The sequence below is a fragment of the Peromyscus leucopus genome, chromosome 1 (genome assembly GCF_004664715.2).
Source record: "Peromyscus leucopus breed LL Stock chromosome 1, UCI_PerLeu_2.1, whole genome shotgun sequence".
Classification (NCBI taxonomy): Eukaryota; Metazoa; Chordata; class Mammalia; order Rodentia; family Cricetidae; genus Peromyscus; species Peromyscus leucopus.
In genome coordinates, this window is record NC_051063.1 from 47,398,048 (window position 1) to 47,420,073 (window position 22,026).

Genomic DNA, 22,026 nt, shown 5'->3' on the forward strand with positions numbered 1-22,026 from the left:
GACTGTAGATATTAAAATGGAATTGTAAGGATGAAAATGAACCTTAAAAGGCCATGCTTATCAACATTTAATGTCTATACAAATCACCTGATCCCCACAAGTTGTCCTCTGACCTCCACATGCATGCCATGGCACATGCACATCTGCACAATCAATAAATAAACACATATATAAATACATAAATAAATTTAATAAAAAGAAAGTCCTTGATGGAATGGTGGTGGTAGAGGCCAGACACCAGGTAAGACAATAACACTTGAGGAAAGGAAAGAGATGGCTTTTTCTACAAGTTTGGATGTAAAGGATAAGAAAGAAATCTGAGAATTATTTTCCTTTCGTTGTTGGGTGAGGGGGACGGAACTGGTGCAGTGAGGTGGGGAGGGGGTGAACTGATGATTGAGACTTTGGTCATGACACAAGGACCCCGAAGGGATAGTCTGGATGGGACCCAGGACAGAGCGGCTGTGATGGGCCCAGCATACCGGTTCTCTTGGGGCAGGAGAGACAGCTGTCTGCTCATGGTAAGTTGGCCCGGTGGTTAGTGTTCATTTCGGAATCTCTATTGCTTCTGAAAAGCAAAGCCAGCTGCTGAAAACTCAAGGTTGACAGTGGGGTGGGCAGGAAAGGACATGGTGGCAGGATTGCACCACAGACCGTACTATGTGCTCTTGGTAACCATCTGCTCATGTGATTTATTATTATTATTATTATTATTATTATTATTATTATTATCTTAACTAATACAATTTAGTGACTTTTTTATGGGCCTGGATAGATGGTCCAGCAGTTAAGGGCACCTGCTGCTTTTACAGAGCACTGGGGTTTGGTTCCCAGCAACCACATCAAGCAGTTCACAATTGCCTGGAACTCCAGCTCCAGGGCACCAGACACATATACATACATACACATAAAAAAATAAAATAAAATGAAACATTTTAAACTTAGGTCCTTTTTCGGTGAGATGAAAAGCAAATGACTGGACTAAAGCCACAAAGGTGGGAGAAACCAAAGGCAAGGGGATTTTAGGTCGGCGAAGAGCTTCACCCTGGATAAACAGATCCAAGCAGCATGGTAGACGGGGATGGATTTCTGATTCTTCCCCAGTTGAGGTATCTCTTGTCTGTGATGGTGTGATAATTCTTTTTCTTTTTAACTTTGGAGAGAGGTCCTTTGGAGGAACAATAAACTGCTGTCACAGACTTATTACTCCTCTATAGCTTACAATGCACTTCCACACATCACTGTCAGATTCTGCCATCATCCAGAAAGAAAGAAGACAGAAAACAGCATGATTATCCAGCCCTTCCCCACTGTTCAGATGATAACATTGGACCTGACCAAATAGGGATCCCAGGGAGGTCCCAGGTAGATACATCTTCTAAAGCTGAAGTGATGGAGGATTCGCTTTTGGACCAAAACATGATTTGCTTGTAGCAGATAATTTGCACTTGTGAAATAGGTAATATCATAAATTAAGGTTAATGTTGCTGTTGTTGTTTTAATTGGGAGCAAGAAAAGGTCACTCTGTGTAGCTAACCCAGGCTGACTGGGAAACTCAAGATGTCCCTGCTTTAGCCTTCTTAGTGCTAAGATTGCAGGAGTGAGTCACCATACCTGACCTTCACTTAACCTTTACAGATAGTGTTTTAGACTCAAGTGCCCAGGCAGGTTGACACTATATTGACTTTTACTTTGGTAAAAGGTGACCAAAGCAACAATTGTAAAAAGGAGATTAATGCTGAGACTCAGTGCTGGAGAGCTAAGAAAGCCACCATGAAATGCCTTGGAGCAGGTTTGCCTATGGAGAACTGGATAGGCCTTCTCTGTGCACAGAAAACAGCTGCAGACCGCTTACCATTGACTTCTGCTGCTTGGTGGTCACCTGCCTGCCAGCCTGCACAGATACTGTTTCATTAAATCTTTATCAAGAAATTCAAATTTGTATATGAAATCTGATCTTTAGCTGGAGCAGTTTAAAAACAACAACAATGGATTGAATCAACAGTTCTTTGTGTGAGAGTAGACTGCTAGTTTGAAGTATCTACTGGAATGCTAATAACTTTCCTCCATTTCCTCCCCTCTGATAGAAAATGCTCTTGAAAGTATCTAGGACTCCTCAACTTCTGTACTATAAACTCTCTAGTAGGAGATCTCAAGCCTACTCTATCTCAACTTAGTTATTTGGACAATGTACTTAATATTTATGTATAATAATAATACATCATAGTATGCATACACACATACACATATATGGGCATGTGTACTTTTTAAAAATACATGACACTGGATAGTAATCCTAGAAGTTAAGTGTTCTTAAAGTACATCATATTCTGTAATACTTGCAACATGTGGACATACTCCATTTAGTCCAAGACCTCAGTATTTAAGGGAAACATTCTGGACTGCTTTAAGACTCTGCTGTTGGGCTGTAGACATGACTCGGCTCACAACCAAAACGACAAGAACTGACTGTCATTGCTCCTAAATGGCTCTACCAGGTGAGCCCTAGACAACAAAGATGGGAGAATCACAAGGACTTTATTTGGAATGAGAATTTGGCCAAATCATTTTGAGCAGTAGACACATTTAACAGTGGGCAGGGCTTTTTTGTTGTTGTTTGTTTGTTTGTTTGTTTTGTTGTGTTTGTTTTCCAGATAATGAGGCAAGTGGAACTTCTGAGTTCATCTCTTTGTGCCCCCGGGACCCTACCTAACCTGGCCTGTTACCTTTGCAACAGCTTTATTTCTGTACCTTTCTTTTCGGAAGTGAAAGTCTCCAGAATCACAGGTCAAGCATTCAATAGGAGAGGCACAGAAAACAGTTCATAAAAATGTCACGTTGGAATGAAGGGACACACACCACTGTGTTGAGCCCCGGTAGCAAGCTCCCAATGTTATAAGGCTTATGGGTCATTATTTTAAGAAGGAGAAAAGAGGCGGGCATGGGAGTGGGTGTTTTGTTTATTTATTGCCTGAGTACTTACAATGTAGTGCTCTCTCGGAGGCCACAGTTTTGTGTTAGCTGCCTTCCTCCATCACTCTCCTCTTTATTTACTGAGGCTTTGGTCTCTCCTGGAACCCAGAGCTTGCCCCAGGGACACCCTCCTCCACTTCCAGCCCCACCCCACCTCTGCCTCCACACTTGCCCGGCTTTACATGGGTTCCGGGAATCCGAACTTTACTGAACTCACACTGTGTTTTATGTGCTGAGCCATCTCCCCAGCCCAAGACGTCTTATATATCTTTTTCTTAGATTTATTTTATTTTTAATTATGTGTGTACGGGTGTTAAGGATATGTGTACGTGTCAGTTCAGGTGCTGCTGAGGCCAGAAGAGGGCACCAGACACCCTGGAGCCAGAGTTACAGGTGATTGTGGGCCACACCAACTGGGTGCTGTGAACTCGGGCCTTTGCAAGAGCAGTAAGTGCTCCTAACCACTAAGCTATCTCTCCAGCACCCTGCCCAAGACGTAAAAAATATTGAAGTTGTGACATGAATCGCAAGCTCTGAAAATAAAAACAAATCGCTTGAATTGAGAGCTGTGACCATGAAAGCACCCACACCCAGCGCCAGCTCTTCTATCCTCCGTGGCAGGTGTGCTCTCAAGTCGCCCCCCCCCCCAACTCCCGCACGAGGAGGAGCACCAGAGGATGACGACACGGGGCGGGGAAAGCAGCCCAGGCTCACGGGGGAGATCTCGTGCAGGGAGGCGGAGTTGAGACCCAGTAGCTGGAGAGCGGAAGGGCCAAGGACGGAACACTAAGATCAGGAACCCGCATTGCGCATGCTCTGGGTCTGTGGGCGTTGGCGGCTGCTCAGGATCTGCCTTTACTTCCCAAGCACATCGAAAGAGCATTGTCCGTCAGGTGAATGTCTTGCTGTCCCTTAAGGTCCCCACGATGGTCCCTGAACACACTGGGGATGGAGCCTTGGTCTGTGTGGAATCCTGGGGCTGGGATAACACAGAACTGCGCCACCTGCCAGCCATCCCATTAGGAATGGGGCAGAAAGCTTGTGCATTTCACAGCTTCGAGGTTAGTGCGCGATTTGGATTAAGTTCGGGTCAGAAAACTATTTCCTGAGTGGAGGAGGGTGGTCAGCTGGAGTTGAACTGGGGTGAGCATTAGGATAACATCTTAGAATCAGCGGAAATATGAGCTTCCAGGGTAGAAAGTAAGGACCAACAAAAGGTGTGTATGAGAGCCAGGAAAAAGTCCCCAGAAGACTGTAGAATGAAAATTAGGCTTGAAACATGGCATGCAGTCCATTGAGAAAAGTTGCAAAACTCAAAGGAAAAGAGGGACAGGGAAAAATATTCTAGCCTTAGCGATTATGTGCTAAGTGTGGCCTGAGGGCTTTGTCACTGAGAAGGACCTCTGGATTGCTTTCTCCAATTGAGATTAAGTGCAGACCCAGAGATGGCTCTTGAGGCTAGACTATTATAAACAGCACAGGACTCTCAGCCTCTTACTGGACCTGGTGACTGAGTTTGAGATGTAAATTAGTAATGCTACTGATCAGTTTCCAGGTATCGTAGTTACATTGCCTTGTAAATATTAGGTACAGACCTTCAATCTGTATGACAGTGTATGTTACCTGCTTCCATATTTATTTCAGTTTTTATTCACCACACTTTCTTCAAAGCCTGCAGCAGAGAGAGGGGAGGAAAAGATGGAAGTGAAGTCTTTGTCACACAGGAGGAGGCTGTGATTCTTCACTTGGGCTCCAAAAACAATTTACAGTTAAGAAGGTTTCTTTTCAGCTCATGTATTCCTTTGATCCTCCTGTCTCAGCCTCTCCTGTGCTAGGATTTAGGCTGAGCCTGGGCCACCATTCCTACTTCATTGATTTTGGGAAGCAAATCACAGTTAATGAAAAGATGAGAATTTTTGAATGTGTCAGGTAGAATACCCGAGGATTATGATGCTTTTTATAGAATATGGCTGGTGGGATGCTTTTGTTAAATTTTGCTTTTTCTGTACCCTACTGCTATAGGGTAGCTGCTGCTATATGCTTATTGGATTTTTATTTGGACAAAATGCTGCCCACTATTTCAATTTCCATTGGAATCTTTTTGGCACAGCATCCTAACACAACTCAAAGAGTCTGGAAGAACATGATTTAAGAAACACAACTTTTAAAAACCTTTGTGCCATATGACAGTAGATTTACTGAGGTAAAGAGAAAACCACACTGGACTGGAGTCTGTCCTAAGTGGGAAAGAAGAGACATTAAGATATTTAAAAAGAGGCCCGGTAAGAGCCCGAGGAGAAACACATTGCTGGAAGCACTCTTAACCACTGAGCCTTCTCTCCCAGCATCCACGGGTTTCTAAATGGCAGCAAGGAGCCAAACCTTTTACTAATAAAATTGCCATCTACTTGCTGTGGGTCATAATCAGCGACAAGAACTGCTGACTTTAATTCTAGTACTTTGACAATGGATGTGTAGGGCATCTGATACAGAAATTGTTAATCCTCAGTTTCCTCAACCTTTAGGAAAAGCTTTAACTGCAAAAACAAATGGCAATGTCTGAAAAAGGGGTCGGCCTTCACTTGCAGCCAGCTTTTAAAGAGAGAATGCCAAGTGCTGTTGGAGGGAGATTTTAATACAGCAAATGCGATTTTCATCCAGCTGTACAGTTTTATCCAGTGTCTTGTTGATAACTGTTTGTTTATTTTATATCCTTTATGGAATACAAACATGCTAAAAACATCTTCAGATTTGCAAAAAGAACTGGTTTAACATTTTTGTCTTCTCTGTTTTATTTAATAAATCATTAATGTTTTGTTGTGTAGAGGATGTGTGACTGCTAATGTTTTCTGTAATTTATGGGCAAAATTTGCAGAGGCATCAGAAAACCAAGTATGTGTTTGAAGTTCATTTTATTGTGTTTTTGGTGTTTTGAGACAAGGTCTCCCTATATAGCCCATGAGGGCCAATTTAGGATCTTCTTCTTCAGCCTCCTTGAATGTTAGGGTTATGGGTGTGCACCATCATGCTGGGCTTGGGGTTCATTATGGTGATATTTTATTTGTACTGAAATGTGATTTTATTTGTATGTTAATAAATAAAGTTGCCTGGAGGTCAGAGCTAATAGCAAGCCATCGCAGAAGCTGGGCGGTGGTGGTGCACGCCTTTAATCCCAGCTCTTGGGAGGCAGAGCTAGGCGGATCTCTGTGTTCAAGGATACAGCCAGCATGGAGACACACACCTTTAATCTCAATACCAACCGTAGAAGACCTGGAGGTCTGTACAGACAGGCATTGACGAGGAAGTCATGTGGTTGGGTTTACAACCAATGAGAAGGCAGAACAGAAAGTCTTTATAAAGACAAACACACAGGAAGTAGCCCTCTTGGCTGAAGAGGATAGCTGCAGAGTGAAGGGTAAGGCTCTTAGCTCTGACCTCTTGGGCTTTCATCTTTACATTGGTTCTGTGTTTCTTATTGAATAAGACAGTTACTTCTACAGTTCACTATAGAAGGTCTTGAAGAATGGGAAGAATTGGTAAATTAGAAATTGATTTCTGTTGTATCTAACCTTGGCACACCAGCAGTGAGAATCCCAAATGTCTTTAAACCAATCATTGAACTGTCCTATCTACTAATTAAGCAAATAAATAAATAATGAAAAGGGGGGCTGGAGAGACAGCTCAGGAGTTAAGAGCACTGACTGCTCTTCCTGAGGATCGAGTTCAATTCCTAGCAACCAGATGGCAGTTCACACCTGTCTGTAACACCAATTTCAGGGGACCCTGACACAATGGCAAAACCACAAATGCACATTAAAAAAAAAAAAAACATAAGTAACTTAGACTTGACTATTTTCTATTCTAAATCTATTCAGTATTTTTCCATCCCTTCCAAGTCTCTGCCCTGAGTATCTCATATACATCTGTAACACAGTCCGGGGGAGGCCAGCTCCCGAGAACCACTCCAGGGTTGTGAATAGAAAACCTCAGAGTAGCGAGGGCTTTAGGAAACTTTTTTTTTTTTTTTATCTCAGAGTATTTAGAAGTAAGTTTGTGTCTACCTGACAGGCAAATAAGGAAACACACCACTTTCATTTCACCTTAAAAAATCCTCTTTGAAAATCTCTCTTATTCCACACAGCTACATCTCTTTACATACAGCTATATATCTCTCTTTACATACATACATCTCAGAATCTCTTCATGCACATCTCTCTTGCTCTCTCTCCTGCCTAGCTATTCATTCTCTTTCCTCAGTTGCCTCTGTGCGGGTGTGCACGTGTATCCCCCCCACACTGACCTCTAGCTCTTTCACACAGCTCCCCTACATAGCTCTGTACAGCCCCCTCACATCTCTTTACATACAGTTCTATATTTCTCTACTCTGTTACATGTAGCAGGAATCTTAAAAGTTCTTATTAATAAAATCAAACCTGAGACGAGTTATTGGGGTCCATGCTGGTAGATCAGAGAGACAGAACGAGCCACAGCTAACCTCACCTGGTCAACTTCTCAGCTGGTCCTGTTTCCTCAGACTGGAAGCTGCTGTGTCCTCATCCCAATAGCTCTCAGCTGAACTGCTGCTCCAAAGCCTGAATGCTTAACCAGCCAAAACTTAACCAGCCAAAGCTTAACCAGCCAAATGCCTCTAGTTTCTGGTCCTCACGCCTTATATATCTTTCTTCTTTCTACCACACTCCCTGGATTAAAGACTGCTTTCTGGATTAAAGTGTGTGTCACCATGCTTGCTATTTCCAATGTGGCCTTGAACTCACAAGATCCAGAGGGATTCTATCTCTGGAATGCTAGGATTAAAGGTGTGAGTGCCACCATTTTCTAGCCTTTGTATCTAGTGGCTGTCTGTTCTCTGACCCCAGATAAATTTATTAGAGTACACAATACCACCACAGTTACATTCCTTCACACACTACTGCATCATTCATTCACTCCTTACTCATTCGCTCATCATACTCTCACATCTCTTCTCTGCCCAACTTTAGACAATTATATGTTACATTATCTCTGCCCACTCAGCTACATCCCTCACTTAGCACATGTTGCTGGAGAATTTCTTCTCCAGCTCATGCCGCCAAGTCCCGCCAGTCCCGGAGCCCACTTATAAAATAAACACACAGACTCTTACATTATTTAAACTGCTTGGCCATTAGCTCAGGCCTACCATTGTCTAGCTGTCACTCTTGTATTCGGCCCATTTCTATTAATCTTTACTTTGCCTCGTGGCTCGTGGCTTACCGGTACTTTACATCTTCCTTGTCCTGGCGGAGGTTCCAGGCGGTCTCTCTTTCCTTCCTCCTTCCTCAATTCTCTTCTCTCCTTGTCCCGCCTATACTTCCTGCCTGGTCACTGGCCAATCAGTGCTTTATTTATATAGAGCAATATCCACAGCAAGCACACACACCAACACACACTCACACACTCACTCCTCTCTCACAGCCAAACTCTGGATAGTTATATGTTACATTTTCAGGGTCCAAACCATTCTCATAACAAATGATAAGTCACACATTTTTTCTCAGGCTAGGAAGATCAAGCTGACTGGCCAGTGAGTAATGCTTGGCCATGCACTTAGCTTTAAGTTGGTGAGGGTTCCTAGACAGAAAGTGAACGGTTGGCTGAACCTTGAGCTTATAACATAAACTGAGGCTGGGACTATTAGTAAAAAGTCAGTTACTTCAGGGGGTTGCGTCTACCTACTTCAGTTCTGACCTTGATTCAGCATCAAACACCTGGGACTTATCTTTATTCTCTGCAGGGGAAACCAGTCTGTTTTGAACTTATTCTGAAGTCCAAAATTAGCTGTCTTTGTGACTGAGAATACTCTTACTTTCCTGTATCAGTTATGAAAATATTCTAGTATTATTAGAATTATAAAGCTTAAACAGAAATCGTCTTCCTGACCATCCACAGTCATAAATGTGCCCAAAGACATAAAACACACTATCAATGGGCTGTGGAAAGAACCCCGTAGCTGTTCTTTTTAGGGAGGTAAGTGGTAGCACATGAGAAAGTTACAGACAGAAAACAACCAGTTTCCACAGCCAGTGACCCCACGGACTTTGCCTAGTGGGGCTCCTCAACAGAGTGCTATTTATCTGATGGGTCGACCTGTTAACCTGATAAATACTGGTTGTCACCTGCTGTATACTCCCACAGCCTCCTGCACATCTGTCTCTGCTCTCCATTCCCACATCCATTTCTAAATTCAGTCCTCTAGTATAGATTTCTTTTTTTAAGTGACAGCCACCATTTATCATTTTTTAAATTAATTAAATTTTTTTACATATATAGGTGTTTTGCCTTGTTTATGCATGTGTACCACTTGCATGCAATGCCTGTGGAGACCAGCAGATCCCCAGGGGAACTGGAGTTAGAGGGTTGTGAGCTGCCATCTGGGTACTGAGAATTGAACCTGGGTCCTCTGCAAAAGTAGCCAGGACTTCTAACCTTTGAGCCATCTCTCTAGCCCCTCTAATATTTCTTATTAGGATACTAAAAGTGTTCTGCCTCTGAAATACATCTTTATTTAATCAAAAATTCCCATTCCTACTGTTGTCATGGAACTACATTCCTAGGTATTTTGAAATTTTAAAAGTTGAGATTTATTTATTATGGCCGGGCGGTGGTGGCGCACGCCTTTAATCCCAGCACTCTGGAGGCAGAGGTAGGCGGATCTCTGTGAGTTCGAGGTCAGCCTGGTCTACAGAGTGAGTTCCAGGCTACACAGAGAAACCCTGTCTCAAAAACAAAAACAAGTTGATATGATAATTTTTCTATCATACTAGGATATATTTATAACATATTTAGTCCCAGAACTCAGGAAGCAGAGACAAGTGGATCTCTATAATTTTGAAGCCAGTCTGGTCTACATATTGAGTTCTCTAGGATAACCAGGGCTGTCTCAAAACAAAACAAAACAAAAAATAAAACTAACCAAACAAAAAACTTTATTGTATAAGTAATTTTTATATGTATCTTGTATATTCTCCTGTTGAAAAGCTTTCTAATTTATTCCTGAAATTGTTCCATTGTATTCCTTGGGTTTTCAATGTGTACATATCTATCATTTATAAAAATGATAATCCTATCTTCCCAGGAATTGTAACTCTTGTGTGTCTTATGACATTGAGCAGCATTTCTTTTCTTTTTTTTTTTATACACCAGAAGTTGTTTTAGTTATTAAGTAAATTAATGGGTTTCCTTAAGACATTTTCATATACACGTCCTTGTATTTGCTCATACCTATTGTACTACTAACGTCCATGTGTCTGCCCCACCACCACCAAGGAGTCTCTTTCCTTCTCCTTTTTACTTTTTAAAAAATTTCTTAGATTTTTGAGGCAGAGTCTCATTGTGTAGCCCTGGCTGGCTGGAATTCACCATGTAGACAGGGTTGCCCTTAAATGCATGGAGATTCACGGTCCTCTGTCTTCTGAGTGCTGATGTTAAAGACCTACACCACCATGCCCTACCCTTGATACTTTCATGCCATTCCTGTGTGTGTGTGTGTGTGTGTGTGTGCATTTGTGTGTACATGTATGTGCATGTGTGTTTTTGCAAACTTCATGTAAGAATGTGTCTTTTGTCTTTCTTTATTCCTTCATTAGTCTCTTGAGTCTGCCCCTTTCCATTTGATATCTTTCTTTTCTCTCAGTCACCCTTTTCATTTTATGTCATAAATAGATAGACTGATTCTGCATATGAGAGAAAACATGCTTGTCATTCAGAGTCTGGGTTATTTTGTTTTGTATCATGATCTTCAGTTCTAGTATTTGTTTCCCCTGAGAATGACACGTTTATTTTTCTTTATGACTACATAAAATTCTATTGGATGGTGGATGGATAGATAGATATAGAGATATGTCACATTCTTTGTTCACCCATTTGTTGATGGGCATCTAAGTTCCCTATGTTGGGTATTGTGAACAGAGCTACAATAAACATGGCTGTGCAAGTGTCTCTGTGAATATGCCAGCTTATATTCCTTTGGGCACAACCCAAGAGCAACATTGTTGTGTGACACTCTTCCTGGTGAGATGTGAATTCATCTCAGATGGGGAATTGGTGACAGACCAAAGGAAGATACCAGCAACATCTAATTTAGTGAGCCAATGAGTTTGTTGGGGTTACTTACAGTATCAGAAATGACTCAAATACAGCTGCATTATCAAAAGCTCCCCCAGAATGGTGACATCTCATGAAAGCTGGAAACTGAAGTATATTGTACAACTTGTTAGACAAGTTGGAGAGCATCTCTCTGTACTTATATAAGCTTAGAAAGGGGGAGGGGCCTAGTGCTTCTGGTCCGTTTCAGGGACTTCCTGAAGCTTTCCAGTTGCCTACTTCCAGAGTTTTAATGAGCTTCCATGCGAGATGGAATATTTCACTTCCCTTTAAAACATTCTGTGCTTTAAGAAGCTACTCTTTAAGATGTAAGGTGTTTATCTCAGAGGAAATTGCTACACATCGGACATTTTCTATTAAAGACTAAGCTGTGAGAAAATATTAAGTATTACATATTGAAGTTAATAATTATTTGTTTTGTATTTTTTATCAATCTAGTGGCTGGTCTTAGGTAGAGCAAAATGACGATATTTTTCATCTTGCTTTTTGTATCTTTTTGAACTTTCTAATGCCATACTTCTTGTTTTTAATGTGTATGTGTGTATGTTGCTTGCATGTGTGTCTTGTGGACCATGTGCATGTACTTCTGGGGAGGCCAGAAGGGGGCCCTGGGACGAGAGTTATAGGAAGTTATGAGCCACCATGTGGATGCTGGGAAATCAAACGTAGGTCCTCTGGAGGAGCAGCCAGTGCTCTTAAACACTGAACCATCACTCTAGCCCCTACCTTGGTTTTCAATCCTATCATAATAATCTTGTTTTAATAACGTGGTTTCTCATTCTTACTTATTTAGAAAGTGAAAATAAAAGAGTCATCATGAAAAAGTTCTCAAAGAGAAGAGAAGAGATTTTTAAAAAGGTGAAGTATTAATGGAATTTTGGGGGGCTTTAAAAAAAACAAGTTTTTATAGCATTTTACTAAGACATACAATTTCTTGAAAACAGTGTTCATTTGCATCCAGTTGCTTTAGTGGTCTCTTGTCATACATTATGATCCTTAAACAGTTTGTAAACAACTTGGATGTAAGAATATTGGAGAGAAAGGGGCTTATAAAGGTCATCAAAAGCATCCCCTGCCTCCTCCCAGGCAATGGGCATTCATCTTATAAGTTCATGTACTGGAGGCCATTTCTTATCTATTATGAATTGTTGGGGGGCGGGGTGGTGGCTATGGAGCCAGGTGCTAGTAAAGATGGCCCCAAGGTAAAGTGTAGAGGGTGGAACCCAAGTTGTTTCACAAAAAGGTATGATTGGAGCTTCAGGTCAGGAAACATGATGTCAGTACATGATTGCCTCGTGGGCAACACTAAATACTGTAGACTAGGCACATGACTGGGTAACCTTCAAGCTGATTGGCCCAATGGGACATTCCCCGTCCCCCTCCCCCCAGCGCCCCAAACCTTGTTTCCTTTATGCTTTTTTGTTGTTTTTCGAGACAGGGTTTCTCTATGGAGCTTTGGTGCCTTTCCTGGAACTCACTCTGTAGACCAGGCTGGCCTCGAACTCACAAAGATCCGCCTACCTCTGCTTCCTGAGTGCTGGAATTAAAGGCATGGGCCACCACTGCCTGGCTTTCTTTATGCTTTAAAAGAACTTGCTGTTTTTAAATAAATGAGTCATTGCCTGACTTGGTTGCATCTGATTGTCTTCTGGGAAAAAGGGAGGCTGGGGAACAGGCCAGTGAGCGGTGCACTTACCTTTCCTCGGTTCCAGGTTGTTCCTTCTCGGAAGACATAAGTTCCCGGTGCGGCAGAACCCCACAATGAATATAGTACAATGATAGACATGAATGTGCAAATGTCTTTGAATTTTGTTTTGTTTTTTGAGACAGGGTCTTTCTTTGTCACCCTGATGTTCTGGAACTCTTTTTGTAGACCAGGCTGACCTTGAATTCACAGAGATCCACCTGCCTCTGCCTCCTGAGTGTTAGTATTATAGGCATGTGCCACCATGCCTGACTACAAATGCCTTTGATATATTGACTTGAGTTGAGTCTATCTCCAGGAATAGTATAGCTGGATTGTATTATCCTTGCATTTTCAGTTTTTTTTGAAGACGCTGCATACTGATTTTCTAGTGGCTGCCCTGGTTTAGATTCCCACCAGTGCATACAGGTTCCTCTTTCTTCACATACCCACAGCCTGAATTCATTGTTTGTTCTCTTGATGATGACGATTCTGACAGGAATGAGACAGAATCTTACACCAGTTTTAATTTACATTTCCCTGATGGCTGAGAGTTTTGAGCCATTGATTGGCTACTCACATTGCTTCTTTTGAGAGCTATTTAGTGCACTGTCTTAGTTAGGGTTTTTATTGCTGTGAAGAGACACCATGACTACAGCAGCTCTTATAAAGAAAACACTGAATTGGGGTGGCTGCCATAGTTCAGAGGTTCAGTCCGTTATCATCAGGTCGGGGAGCATGGCAGTGTGCAGGCAGATGTGGTGCTGGAGCTGAGAGTCCTACATCTTGACTCAGAAGCAACAGGAAGTTGACTATCACTGAGGGAATATTGAGTAAAAGAGACCTCAAAGCCCGCCCCCACAGCGACACACTTCCTCCAACAAGGCCACACCTCCTAATAGTGCCTCACCCTTTGGGAGCCATTTTCTTTCAAACCTCCACATGCACAGAGCCTCTTCTGGTGGGATGACTAGGGTTTGTGTTTTGTTTTTGCAGTTCTTTAAAGCCTCTAAGCCATCTCTTTCCCGTGCTGGTTGTCTTTTTTTGCAGTATAGCAGCTTTTTCATTTGGGATTTTTCAGATGGGTTTATGATCTTGTGATCATTTCCTCTTCTGATGGAGTCCTTTTCAGAGTCTTTGCCTATGTTCACTTGAAATGTTCTTGTCCATATTTTCTAGAAAACTCAAACAGTTTATCTAGTAGTTTAAAAGTTACACTGAAGTCTTTGATCCACTTGGAGTTGATTTTTGTATAAGAGAAGAGACGTGGATCGTCCTATACGTGAACGTACAGTTTTCCCAGCATCATTTGTTGATGTTGTCTTTATTGCAATGTATGTTTTGACACCTTTTTCAAAACTTGGCCAGCTCCAGCTGTACGGGTTTATAGCTGGGTCCTGAGTCCACACTGGGAGACTAAGGAGACTGTGTTCTGACGTCAGTCAAGGGTAGTGGTGGCTGTGACAGCATCAGGGCAGATGTGCTCACCTGCAAGGAGAGAAAGAAGCAAAAGCTGTGACTTTGGACCACTTTGTATTATATCCGGGCTGCTGCTGGGAGGTGCCACTCTTTTGAGAAGGGTCTTCCCCTCAGTTAATCCTGAGAAACTAACTCCCTCAAAGACCTGCCCAGCAGGTATGTCTCTTAGTTAATCTCAGATTCCTTCAAGTTGACAGCCAAGGTTAACCATTAAGGGCTTATCAGTCTGATTTATTTATTTTTTTCTCCAAAGAATCAACTCCTTATATGATAGATTCTTTATGTTGTTCTTTTAGTCTTCATTTCTATTAATTTCTGCCCTGATCTCGTCTATGTCTGGTATCTATCTTTACATTTGGCTTGTTTTCCTAAGACCTTGAAGTAAATCATCATGTTATTTATTTGGGAATTCTCATATTTAAAAGCCTTTATACCTGTAAATCTTCCTTAGTCATAGCCTAGAGCAGCCGTTCTCAGCCTGTGGGTTGCAGCCCCTTTTAGGAGTCCAATGGCCCACTCACAGGGGTCACCTACCACCATCCAAAACCACAGATATTTACATTGCAATTCACAATAGTAGCAAAATCACAGTTATGAAATAGCAGCAAAGATAATTTTATGGTTGGGGGGTCACCACCACATGAGGAACTGTATTAAGGGTCACAGCATTAGGAAGGTTGGGAGCCACTGCCTAGAGGTTTGGGTAAGTTGTACTTTCATTTTCATTGACTCTAGGAACTTTTACATTTCTTCAAGGATGCACTGTTTCTTTGAGAGAGTACATTTCAGTCCCTAAGTGTTTGTAATTTCTAGGGTTTCAGCTGCCGTCAATTGCAGGCCTCATTCTGTGACCTGACATAAGAAACCACGGTGATCCTCTTGTATCTGCTGAGGCTTTAACGAGCTGAAAATGACTAAGTGGCTGAAAATCAAAAGCAGGAATTAAAAATCCCAATATAAGATGAAAAACAAGCTGTGAAATGAAGCAGCGAATGTTCTTAGCAGCCTTTCCTCCTAGTTGGGACGGTGTTGCTCCTTCTGTCAGCCGTCAGCCGGCTGTTATTAGTAACTGCTTTGTAGATGGGAGGAGGGGTGCCAGTCTCCTTAATTCAAACAAGTTAGGTCAGGATGCCTTCCCAGCCGAGGGATGTTTGACAGAATTGTTGGAAATTAAAGCTAGATCTCCCTTTACCAACCTCTTCCCAAGGTTGGTCGTCTACTGTCACATCAGGGTGCTATCCTTGGTGTCTTCAGTTGTCTTGAGGATAGCATTGGTGGTTAGTGAGAAGGGGATACGTATATTGGCTCATGGTGACATTATTCAGAAGTTTTAACTGATATAGGAATCAATGGTAGATTTTGAAATTCCTTGGTAAAGTCTATTGACTAGATTCTTGTTATATTAGTTTTTTTTTTTAACCCACGATCATGTTGATAACCTGCTTTGATTTTCAACAAAAGTCCATTCTTAAATTTTTTTCACTTTATTTATTTGTGTGTGGGGATGTTTTCCTGCATACATATACATGTCATAGAATGTCCATGGAGGTTGGAGGACAACTTGTGGGTCTTTCATTCTACCATGTGGGTCCCAGGAATGGAATTCAGGTAGCTGGCATTGGTCCCAGGAATGGAATTCAGGTGGCTGGCATTGGTCCCAGGAGTAGAATTCAGGTAGCTGGCATTGGTCCCAGGAATGGAATTCAGGTAGCTGGCATTGGTCCCAGGAATGGAATTCAGGTAGCTGGCATTGGTGACCAGTACCTCCTCCCACTGAGCCATCTCACCAGCCCCGGAATCCATCTTCTTAATGTAATTGTGAAGCTAACGTGTATCTTTTTACTTTTTCCACTCCAGCTGTTTTGGTTAGCAGGTGCAACTGGTTTTTCAAGAGTATATAGTAAATTTCAAGATATGTAATAATATATCTCAAAGTTTAAAACCAACTCACACTCCATACCACTAGAGTGGGAGAACAGTTACTTTATAGGCTGAGCTTTGAGAAACTGTGAATGCTCATCTTAACATACTGAACTCTTAATGATGGCATTCAGTTCCTCCTACCAAGTTTGAGTAGACAGACAAAGAATATGAATTGATACCTTACAGGAGACGATGTTTGGAAGGTTGATTGACATAAGAAGTGCCTGTCAGTAACTGCCAAATGCCATCTAACCTCCCTGCTTTCCCCCACAGATGTCAGAAGCAGCAATCGGCGGTACAGAAGAAATAACGGACAGGCATCTCTCAAAAGGTTCTCCATCAGTGTGCCACAGCTCTAACATCCTTTGGTTTTAGTTTAAAGATGTAAATGATTCCTCCCGTCCTAGAGCTGCAGCATTCCAGAGTGTAAACATAAACTAGGCTTCCTAGATAAGACAGGATGGGCCCAAGGAAATACATAGAAACTGAACTCATGATGTTCCATTTTTTCCATCATTGACTGTACACGTGGAGGAGTCACTGGTGCCTGAGACTGGGTTAGACCTTAAATATGTGTGGATGCAGAATCTGCTTCAGAGGACCTCTTGTGACTTAACTCCATTCCTTATCCCTACTTGCACAACTTACAACTACTCAAGGGGAGGGGAGGGGGAGGGAAAAGCAAACTGCAAGGGAACATGATCAGTTCATCTTCCCTTTTTAAAATTGTATTCAGAATTGTGCAACAGCTGTCTTGCTCAGTGCATCCTATTAGTGGCAGAAACTAACAAATGGCTTGGAGTACACACACTTCCTTTGAGAGTCCATTCTTTCAGTTAATAATAACAACAACAACATAATGTGTCTTCGACATTAGTTCATGCCTTAGGGCATTCTATATAAAATAGAAATGTTCTCAAGGGATTTTTTTTTTTCTAATAAGAAAACAACAACAAAGGTTCTTTGAGTTGTTTTATGTCTTGCTTGTATACAGCAAAGACTCTGGCTGCTCTCTGAGGAAGAAGCAAGAGAGATGAGGAAGGATTGAGAAAAAGTTACAAAAGAAACGCAGTTTAACACAGATAAAACTGTTCCTCCTGAGGAAGGGAGAGAGCTGCAGGGTTCCGAGTGCTCATGGGACACTGGCCTTTCCTTCCTGCTCATCATGATGGTTAGGCACAGGTGCAGCTAAGACACACATGATGCTTCTGCTGTCCTGCTGATTAATTAATAAGATCGTGTGAACTCTGTAACATTTGTGTCTTGATTTAGATGCAGAAGAAAATCGAAACATAACAAAGACACTGAGAGGCAAAGTAAGAGAAAAGCTAAAAAATGCTAAGGTAATGCTTTTAATTGCTTTGTCCTGTTTTCAGAATGATGTTATAAGTGGAACATGGATCATAATAAACTTATTTTTAATGTCAAGAAAGAGCAGACATTGTTTTACTATAGCTCAAATCTAAAAAGGTTTCAGTTTCCAGCCTGCTTTGTTTTTTCCTTCTTTCCTTTCTTTTCTTCTCTTTCTTTTAATCTTAGTCAGGGTTTCTGTTGCTGTGACAAAACACCATGAGCAAGAAGCGAGTTAGGGAGGAAAGGGTTAATTTGGCTACACATCTACATCACTGTTCATCATCGAAGGAAGTCAGGACCATAACTCAAGCAGGGCAGGATCCTGGAGGCAGGAGCTGGTGATACAGAGGCCATGGAGGGATACTGCTTACTGGCTTGCTCTCCGTGACTTGCTCAGCCTTCTTTTTATAGAATCCATAACCAGCCCAGGGATGGCACTACCACAATGGGCTGCGCCCTTCTCTATTCTCCTCCTCCATCCTCAATCACTAATTAAGAAAATGCCTTACAGTTGGATCTTATGGAGACATTTTCTCAATTGAGTTTCCCTCCTTTCAAATACTTCTAGCTTGTGTCAAGTTAGTGTAAGGCTAGCCAGCAACCACCCCCTGTGGTTTTAAACCTAATCAAAGAAAAATCAGTCTGGTCATAGTAATTATATATGACAATTCAGGTAAAGATAAATGTTTGTATGAATACATAAACACATTTTAAAATAGAAAAACATTGAGTGATTTTTATTCATTTTGGGCAGAAGACTTGCTTGTTCTCCAATGCTCATTTTCTGTAATTTGTGTTTCAGATCAGTCAAGGTGAAAAGTCCTCAGCTCAGCTGCTCACCGATACAAAGATTCATCAGTGGTCTAAGGTGAATAACTTTTTAAAAGACGTCTTTATGGTGGTATATCTTACACAGCAAACATTTGTCCACTTTTAGCACATGGTTTTTAGTTAAACTGTAGAATTGTGTGATGGACACTACAATCCAGCTTTAGGCCATCTGTATCGCCCCATAGAAGAACCCATTCTCATGCCCATCTGCAATCACTTCTCCCACTTAGCATTACTTCTTATCCTAATAAATTATAGTAAGATGCCATTAAAAGATAAACTTCAGCACATTAAAATTTTACAGAGTTTTCTTGAGCAGATAGCAACTCATGAATTGGGCAGCTCCAGATGGCAAGTGGTTAGGGGTCCATGGGCGGGGGCGTGAAGGGAAAGGGGTCATGGAAAGCCTGAAGAAGTGAGAACATCTGATTTGGCAAAGTGGGGCAGTACTGTTGGCTGTTTTTGCTCTTTTGGGGGCCCACCACCCAGCTCCCAAATAAATCACACATGGAGGTTTATCCTTATTTATGAATGCCTGGCCTTAGCTTGGCTTAGTTTCTAGCCAGCTTTCCTTAACTTTAATTATCCCATCTACCTTTTGCCTCTGGGCTTTTCCCCTTCTCTTACTTCTGTAAATCTTACTCTTACTCTGTGGCTTGCTATGTAGCTGGGTGACTGGTCCCTGGAGTCCCCCTCCTTCTCTGGTTGCTAGATCTCCTCCCAGATTTCTCCCTCTATATCTTCTCTCTGCCTCCCAGCCCCACCTATCCTTTCTCCTGCCTTGCTGTTGGATATTCAGATCTTTATTAGACCATCAGGTGTTTGAGACAGGCACAGTAACACAGCTTCACAGAATCAAACAAATGCAATATAAGCAAAAGTAACACACCTTAAAATAATATTCTGTGGTGGTATTATGTTCCCCAAAATATTGTGCACCCTAATAAACTTATCTGCGGTCAGAGAACAGAAAAGCCACTAGATACTTAGGATAGGCAGTGGTAGCACACGCCTTTCATCCTAGCATTCCAGAGGCAGAAATCCATGTGTTCAAGGATACAGCCAAGCATGGTGACTCACTCCTTTAATCCCAGAGAGTGATGGCAGAAAGCAGAAAGGTATATAAGGCATGAGGACCAGAAACTAGAAGCATTTGGCTGGTTAAGCTTTCAGCATTTGGCTGGTTAAGCTTTCAGGCACAGTTCAGCTGAGAGCCATTGGGATGAGGACACAGAAGCTTCTAGTCTGAGGAAACAGGACCAGCTGAGAAGTTGACCAGACTCTTTAAGATTCCTGCTACAATATTCTACTACAGGGAAGTAACTGTAATAATGTCCCTCATCAGGAGTCAGCTGGCAGTTCGTGATTGAAAACTAAGCTTCATGTTCCTGGCGTAGGTCTCACTACATTGAATTCTTACATAGGAACTATGGACTTTGGAATCACCTCTCAGTTAATTACTCTAAGAGCATTAGAGATGCTCCCAAACTTAGAGATTTGGTGCTAGAGTCTGTGTGCCATTGCATATTTGAAATGACTCGAACTTGGGGTAGTAGCTGTGTTAGAGTACAGGCTAAATTGCTGTAACAAAAACCATAAAAAATTAATGACACAATTAAAAGTAAAAAATGTCTGCATTAAAAGAGAAGTCTTACCCTATCTCAAAAAACCAGAGAGAGAGAGAGAGAGAGAGAGAGAGAGAGAGAGAGAGAGAGAAGTCTTGCTCCCCTCTAGTTCACCTGTTAGTTACTCAGACTGATGAATGTCGTAACACCTGCGACGTGCTTTTCATCTGAGTCCACGGCACACAGTTCTGTGTTTCCACTTAGACAAAGATGAAGAAGAAGAAAGAAAGGAACTGCAGTTGCTCTTTCACAGGACAAACATGCAAATTGTCCGAATCATTTCAGTAAAAGAATATGGAAGAAGTAGCTAAGTATCCAGTCAGGAGTAAGTTCTGTGATCAGAGCTGGGAGGACAGTGTGGGGAGCTGGTAATTTAGCCTCAAGCATGTGAGATAGGTAGTGCTTCAGATCTTAAAATACAAGGATCCTTTACACATGTGGTGCACACAGAGTCACATAAGCACACACAGATGCATACATAAATATAAAATAAATTAATAAAATAAATGAAGAATTGCCTTACTAAATACAAGCTTATGTGTGCAGGGAGCTGATGATAAGCAGAGACAATGGGACAGTTTGTATGTACAGGCAGCTAAACTACATATAAACAAAATATGAGGCAAATTTCCACACTTTGTGTGTTTTGAAATTCTTCAATTTCAAGTGTGACTTTTTGTCACGGAATTGAATCCCTTCTAACCTTCTCTTAAGGCAATATATATGCATGAGGATGAAGTGGTATGATTTGTATTTCAAAGAGTCAGAATTGGAAGCATGAAAAAAAGAGTACTTATTTATGAATGAGTCTGTAACTAAGAATATGCCACCCAGTATTGTGAGAATCAGATGGCATGGCGTGTGTGTGTGTGTGTGTGTGTGTGTGTGTGTGTGTGTGTGTGTGTGTGCGCGTGCGCATGTTCATGAGAACCCTTGAAAATGGGAACATTGACCCGGGGCAGCATTTTGATTCAATTGTGAGATAATCCTCTAACATCTGGTTAGCATGACAGGGTAGAGAAGGAGATTTTGGCTTTGCTCAGTTTTGGTTCTCACTATAGTTACTAAGACACTTTTAAAAAAAGTAATTTATGAATCAAAGCTAAGTGATACAAACTGATAAAACAGTTGCTGTGTTGTTCCATGTTTGCTATTAAGCTGCCATCTGCCCTGTGTGGAAGTGTTTCTTGCCTTGCTTGTAGACAGTGCGTGTATCCATTAAACACTTGTCTGCTACTGTTTAACCCCCAGAATGAAGTCTTGCTGGATGAAGGTCTTTCATTTTTCCTCCTGAGTGGGGAAGAAGACTCAGCCCTGAGCCGGTCTGCACAGCAGGTTGGATTTGTTTCTCCATTTTACATCCTTACTCTCGCCCAAACCAGCCATTTATTAAAGGCATAGGATGAAAGAGCTGGACAGGAGATGGATCCATGGGTAATGAGTCCTTCTCTGTCCTGCCAGACAGCTCCCAGATAATGACACAGAGATTTCTTGTTAATTATGAAAGCTCGGCTTTAGCTTAGGCTTATTTCTAACTAGCTCTTAGAATTTAAACTAACCCATTTATTTTCATCTATGTGCTGCCACGTGGCTTGTAGCTCTCCTTCTATATGTCCTGTTTCCTCTGTGTCTGGCTGACGACTCCCTCTTTCTTCTTCGTAGAGCTCTCTGTCTGGAAGTCCCACCTGTACCTCCTGCCTAGCTACTGGCTAGTTAGTTTTTTATTAAACCAATCACAGTGACATATCTTTACATAGTGTACTCAAATATCTGGCAACATTCCTCTGTGTGCGTGTGTGTGTGCGTGTGCGTGTGTGTGTGTGTGTGTGTGTGTGTGTGTGTGTGTGTGTTTGCATTCTGTTTCATTTTGAGTCAGGGTCTTTCCTGTAACCCAGGTTGGCCCAGAGCTCTGGACCCTCCTAGTCAACCTCCCGAGTGTTAAGATTGCAGGCATGCAGCCTCATATCAGGCTTGGAAGATGAAAATTTTATTATTATGCCTTCCTCTTCTCTTGGA

General features: G+C 41.9%; 1 protein-coding gene across 1 annotated transcript in view; it reads left to right on the forward strand.

The window, feature by feature from the left end:
- Positions 1-3,720: 3,720 nt before the first annotated feature.
- Positions 3,721-22,026, forward strand: part of Cc2d2b (coiled-coil and C2 domain containing 2B) — a 106,445-nt gene continuing 88,139 nt past the window's right edge. The window contains 6 exon segments of the mRNA XM_028889402.2: positions 3,721-3,866; positions 11,909-11,973; positions 16,475-16,532; positions 17,474-17,544; positions 18,357-18,422; positions 21,262-21,345. Coding sequence (XP_028745235.2) covers positions 3,785-3,866; positions 11,909-11,973; positions 16,475-16,532; positions 17,474-17,544; positions 18,357-18,422; positions 21,262-21,345 — 426 coding nt within the window. The 5' untranslated portion in view covers positions 3,721-3,784.